The following is a 6,177-nucleotide window of genomic DNA, read 5'->3' as shown; positions in this document are numbered from 1 at the left end:
GCCGCCGCCGCCGCCGTCCGCGTCCCTTCGTACGGCCGCCACCGCAGCCACCGTCATGCCCAACTTCGCCGGCACCTGGAAGATGCGCAGCAGCGAGAATTTCGACGAGCTTCTCAAGGCTCTGGGTGAGCCGGTGTCCCCTAGGTCCCGGAGAGAGGGGGTAGAAGTTGGGGAGCCCGTGCTATGACAGGTCGCCGCGTCCCCGTGCGCACGCGCGCGCCCCGGGACGAGCCTCGGGCCGCGCTAACGTTCGCCGGACGGGACGCCCGGCAGCTTTCTAGACGGTTCTACCTTCTCCATCGCTGGGAGAGAGGGGCGCTCTGCGGCGGGCCGGGGCGGCGCGCGGCCAGCTCCGGGCCGGACCTGCCAGGCTTCCCCAGGGGCCGCACCCTCGGGGATCCATTCTTAGCGCCGGAGACCGGGGCGCCGGCCGAGAGGCCGAGCATTCATTCCAAACCGGAGGACCTGGGGCGCGCCGGCAGCCCCGGACGACGGGTGGATGGGGGGGAGTGAGGGGTGGATGGAGGGGTGAGGGGTGGATGGATGGTTTTGGGGGGTGGATAGATGGGTTGGGGTAAGTGGACGGGTGAGGGGTAGATGGATGAGTTTGGGGACGGATGGAGGGGTGGATGGATGGGTTGGGGTGAGTGGATAGGTCGGGGTGGATGGAGGGGTGAGGGGTAGATGGATGGGTTTGGGGGACGGATGGGTGGGTGGGGGTGGATGGAGGGGTGAGGAGGTCCTGCCGATCCCAGCCTACGACGTGCACCCCCCCTTTTTGTTTTCTTGCCCAGGTGTGAACGCCATGCTGAGGAAGGTGGCAGTGGCCGCGGCGTCCAAACCCCACGTGGAGATCCGCCAGGACGGGGATCAGTTCTACATCAAGACATCGACCACCGTGCGCACCACCGAGATCAACTTCAAGGTGGGGGAAGGTTTCGAGGAGGAGACGGTGGACGGGCGCAAGTGCAAGGTGAGGTCCTGGAGTCCACGCTGCGCTCCGGGCAGGGGGCGGAGGGGGTATCCCTCTTTCCCACCTACTCTTCCAGCCAACTGCAGCTGCAGGAACTTCGGGATTTCCCTTGCAAAGAAGATTTTGCCACCTGGTAGCACTTGGCGCGGGAGAAAGTTCTATTCAGCCATCCCTCCCAACCCCATCTCACGGTGATAATCTGTGCCTCCACGCCAGATTCCTCCTCAGCCCCAGCGTGGGGAGGGGGGCGGGGGTTCGTTTTTTGTTGTACACGAGGAAGCTACAGGGTCTGCAGTGTTCAGGGCTGCAGAAGCCCGTGGCACAGGTGCAGCTGCAGCGCCTCATCCCTCTCCGCGCCCTCCCCCCAACCCCGTGGGAACTGCTCAGAATCCACCTTCAGCAGTCCCCAAGGCCCATCCTCATTCGGTTTCTTAAAGAAACGGCAAGATCTTCCCAAAGCAAATGCAACCGAGGTTCTGGCTAGGGAGATAGGTTGAGAGCCCTTTCTAAGTCCTTCAGAGGGTGGTGTTGGTGGATTTAATTGTTTGGGATTGATGTGTGTGTGTGTGTGTGTGTGTGTGTGTGTGCGTGCGCCAGTAGTGAGGCTTGAACTCAGGGCCTTGAGCTCCTCGTTTTCTTGTTTTATTTTTTTCTCAAGGCTGACAGTTGGCTACTTAAGCTATAGATCCACTTCCAGCAGTTTTGGGTAGTAAATTGGAGATAAGAGTCTCACAGACTTTCTTGCCCAGGATGGCATCAAGTCTGAGCCTCCTGAGTAGCTAGGATGACCTGTGTGCTAGGCTCTTCCTTTGTTTTTGCAATGTGATGATTTAGACCTCAGATCTCACCAACAGCAAGCTAGAAATCGTTTTTCAAGCTATGCAATTCCAGGGCCAAAGGTTGCCTCTTGTTCTTGGGGTGGCATGTGGACTGGGTCCAATCTGCCTTTCTCCAGAGCCTGGTGCTCAGAGTCTAGCTCTGAGATCAGACAGGCAGGGGCTCTGGAGAGATGAAAGAAAAGAAATAGTTTCCGACTCTTTGGAATGTTACTACTTAAGAAAAAAAAAAAACACTAGAGAAAAGGAGGGAGGTAATACTGTTAAGTCAAGCAGCAGCAGAAATTATTTTTCCATCTGTGGAACTAAATGCAATATGTTGTTGGTATTTTTTTAAAAAAGGAATGTACAGTTCATTGCTTTATTCCTGAGTCAGTGTTGGGGATGTAAAAACCTCTTGCTCTCTGGACAAGGTAGTGAACTTCTGTAATCCCAGCCCTCAGGAGGCTGAGGCGAGAGGATCTGGAGTTCAGAATCAGCCTGGGCTGTGTATTGAGACTGTCTCAAAAACAAACTAAAAACAAAACAAAATGCTGGCCGCTCATGCCTGTAATCTTAGCCACTCAGGAGACTGAGATATGAGAATCATGGTTCAAAGCTAACTCAGAAGGAAAGTCTATGACACTCTGCAGTTAACCACCAAATATCCGGAAGTAGCGCTCTGGTTCAGGTGGTCGAATGCCAGCCTTCCACTAAAAAGCCAAACAAGCTTGAGGCCTTGAGTTCAAGTCTTAGTACTCACACAAAAAGAGTGTTCAGGTGCTAATCCACATTTTGCTTTGTGTAAACACTGGGAAAAGCTGCCCAAAATTCCTTCTTCCTCTTCTGCCTCCAGTAGCCTGAAGATTCTCTGGGTTGGCTCAGTTAATGTTTTTGTGCCAGTCTAGGCTTGAATTGAGATCCTCATGTTGTCACTGGCTTTTTCACTCAAGGCTGATACTTATCACTTCCATTTCCTTTTTTTTTTTGTCTTTTGGGTTTTTGGGGGGTGGGGGGCTGGTTAAGTGGAGATAAGAATCTCTTAAATTTGTTTGCCCAGGCTGACTTCAAACCTCCATCCTCTGCTCTCAGCCTTCTGAGTAGCTGGGATTACAGGCATGAGCAATTGGTGCCTGACCAGGCTGGCTTGATTTTAAAAAAGTTTTTTTTTTTCTAGAAGTATGGAACCTAGAAAGTGGAGACAGTCAGTGTCGGAGACAGCAGTAACTAGTTGTTTTTTTTTGGGGGGGGGGTCGGGTCGTGGGGCCTGAACTCTGGGCCTGGGTGCTGTCCCTCAGCTCTTCAGCTCAAGGCTAGCGCTCTACCACTTGAGCCACAGCACCACTTCCGGCTTTTTTCTTTTTGCTTATGTGGTGCTGAGGAATCAAACCCAGGGCCTCAGGTATGCAAGGCGAGTGCTCTACCACTGAGCCACCTTCCCAGCCCCAGCAGTAACTAGTTTTATCCAAGTAGACAGTGAGCTCTCTCTGATAGGAGTACAGAAGAAGGAAGGCACTGTTTATTATCCCTAAACTAGTGATCCTGAACTATTGTCACAATTGTTGTTACAAACATGTTATCTTGGGGCTGGGAAGGTGGCTCAGTGGTAGAGTGCTTGCTTTGCATGCATGAGGCACTAGGTTCGATTCCTCAGCACCACATAAGCAAAAAGAAAAAAGCCTGAAGTGGTGCTGTGGCTCAAGTGGTAGAGCGCTAGCCTTGAGCTGAAGAGCTGAGGGACAGCGCCCAGGCCCAGAGAGTTCAGGTCCAACAACCGGACCCCCCCAAAAAAACAACAACAACATGTTATCTTCACTTTTGTAACATTTTGTAGTTCTTAAATTGTTTTGTGTGTGTGTGTGTGTGTGTGTGTGTGTAATTCTTATTTTTAAGGTGTTGTACAGAGGGATTACCATTTAGAATTCCTGCACTGCATACATTTTTCTTTAGGAAACCCCTTTTTGCTTTCCCCAGTTTCCCCTACCCACCTCTGCGCACAAGTTGCATAGTTCATTTTGAGGTTCTGGCTTTCAAAATCTAAATTGCTTTCTGGGATTCAGTGTCTTACCTGTCATTCTAGCTACTCAGGAGGTTGGGTCTGAAGATTGAGGTTCAGAGCCAGCCCATGCAGAAAAGCACAAGAGACTCTTTAACTCCAAATAATCAGCAAAAAGCTGGAAATAGATGTGTGGCTCAAATAGTAGAGCACCAGTCATGAGTGAAAAGGCCAAGTGGAAGTGGGAGGCTCCTGAGTCAAATGCCAGTACTGGCACTAAAATAAATAAATAAACAAAAAAACCCCAATCAAATCCAAATTACGTGAAGAAAAGAATCCACCAGTTGTGGGTGGCTCATGCCTATAATCCTAGCTACTCAGGAGGCTGAGATCTGAGGGTCACGGTTCAAAGCCAGCTTGGGCAGGAAAGGCCATGAGACTCTTATCCTCAATAAACTAAGAAAAAGCTGGAAATGATGCTGTGGCTTAAGTGGTGGAGCACTAGCCTTGAGCACAAAGACACTCAGGGAAGGGATGGTGTCGAGGCCCTGAATTCAAGTCCCAGGCAGGACTAGCAAAAAAAAAAAAAAAAGAGTCCATCTTGATATAACATCATTAGGTATCCTGAGTTTTATTTGTAGCAATATAAAGCATAGCTAAATCTTTACTGCTTCAGCGAGTCTCAGATGCATAAAATACAAGGTGTGTTTATAGCCCATAAAACCCAATGACCCTCCCTACCACTACTCTGAATTTCTATTTGATTTAGTTGAGCAGAGAAGGTTGGAAGCCCAGCTGACAAGGACTCTGTGTTGCTTTTCTGAATAGTAATTATTCTCCAGTGCTCATTTCTGGTCTGTTTCCACCGCCACAGGGCGGTCATTAATGTCGCTAATGGTTTTCCTGCCCACAGAGTCTACCCACTTGGGAGAATGAGAACAAGATCCACTGCACACAGACTCTTCTTGAGGGGGACGGCCCCAAAACCTACTGGACCCGCGAACTGGCCAACGACGAGCTCATCCTGGTGAGGGCCTCTCAACCCCAAGGCCACCCTGCAGCTCCCCCAGATGGTCCCCAAGGTGGACACACAAATGGGGGTCCCCCTAGGCTCATTCAGAGGACGACATTTGCCTTGGGTTAAAAATATGAGCAAAAAGGCAGGCACCAGTGTTCATGCCTGTAATCCCAGCTACTCAATAGGCTGGGCTCTGAGGATCAGGGTTCGAAGCCAACCTGAGCAGGAAAGTCCATAAGACTAATTTCCAATGAACCACCAAAAAGCTAGAAGCAGCTCAAGTAATAGAGAGCTAGTCTTGAGCAAAAAAAAAAAAGCTCAAGGACAGAGCCCAGGCCCTGAGTTCAAGCCTCAAGACTGGCACACACACACAAAAAAACCCCTAAAAATCTAGAAGTAGATCTGTAGTTCAAGTGGTGGAGCACTAGCCTTGAACAGAATGGTCAATTATTGTTGGAAGGTTGGCAGGAAATGGGGAGGGGACTGGGGAGGGAAATATGGCTCAGTGGTAGAGTGCTCGCCTAGCATGCATGAAGCCCTGAGTTCAATTCCTCAGTATTGCATACACAGAAAAAGCTGGAAGTGGTGCTGTGGCTCAAGTGGTAGAGTGCTAGCTTTGAGCAAAAGCAGCTCAGGGACAGTGCCCAGGCCCTGAGTTCAAGCCCCAGGACTGGCAAAAAACAAAACAAAACAAAAAAACCCACCACCAAGCCTGGTACCTGAGGAGGCCGTCCGTTTAATCGCACGCTGTCTCCAGCTCTTAGTGCAACAAAGGAAGCCTGCGAAGGCAGACAGCCCCGCGTCACTCTCCCTTTGTGTTCCAGAACTTTCTTTGCAGCCTTCCCCACCCCATCCCCCAACAGACTAGAAAAAGGAAAAGCTGTTGTGAGTAACCAGGAATTTGTGTCCTTTATTCTCTGTCAGACATTTTATTAATGTCTCCCAAGACAGCCCGCCCACCTCAGAGGTGGGGATAGCTCAGAGGAGGTGTGGGAGAAGGATTCCTTGTGTGAACTGGCTCTCCCCCCACCCCGCCCCCCTCCCAGCCCTCACCTCCCTTCTTCTTCCTCCCTTTCTTCCTTCTCTCCTCTCCTTATTTCCTTCTTCTTTTACATTGCTTTGTTTTGGGCTTTTTCCCCTCAGTCATGGGTCTTGAACTCTGGGCCTGGGCGCTGTCCCTCAGCTCTTCAGCTCAAGGCTAGCGCTGCTGCTTGAGCCACAGCGCCACTTCCAGTTTTCTGGTGTTTTATTGGAGATAAGAGTCTCATGTACTTTCCTGCCTAGGCTGGCTTTGAACGACAATCCTCAGATCTCAGCCTCCTGAGTATCTGGGATTACAGGCGTGAGCCACTGGTGTCCAGCTCTTTTTTTTTTT

At 50.8% G+C, this 6,177-nt stretch overlaps 1 protein-coding gene across 1 annotated transcript in view; it reads left to right on the top strand.

Annotated features, from left to right (window-relative positions):
• The first annotated feature begins 6 nt into the window (after window positions 1-6).
• Window positions 7-6,177, top strand: part of Crabp1 (cellular retinoic acid binding protein 1) — a 21,704-nt gene continuing 15,533 nt past the window's right edge. The window contains exons 1-3 of the mRNA XM_013012025.1: window positions 7-125; window positions 795-973; window positions 4,698-4,811. Coding sequence (XP_012867479.1) covers window positions 56-125; window positions 795-973; window positions 4,698-4,811 — 363 coding nt within the window. The 5' untranslated portion in view covers window positions 7-55. The remainder of the gene's footprint in view (window positions 126-794; window positions 974-4,697; window positions 4,812-6,177) is intronic.

The sequence above is a fragment of the Dipodomys ordii genome, unplaced genomic scaffold (genome assembly GCF_000151885.1).
Source record: "Dipodomys ordii isolate 6190 unplaced genomic scaffold, Dord_2.0 Scaffold15, whole genome shotgun sequence".
NCBI classification, from domain to species: domain Eukaryota; kingdom Metazoa; phylum Chordata; class Mammalia; order Rodentia; family Heteromyidae; genus Dipodomys; species Dipodomys ordii.
Note: the sequence above shows the minus strand (reverse complement) of the source record. Positions and strands in the feature narration are given on the sequence as shown.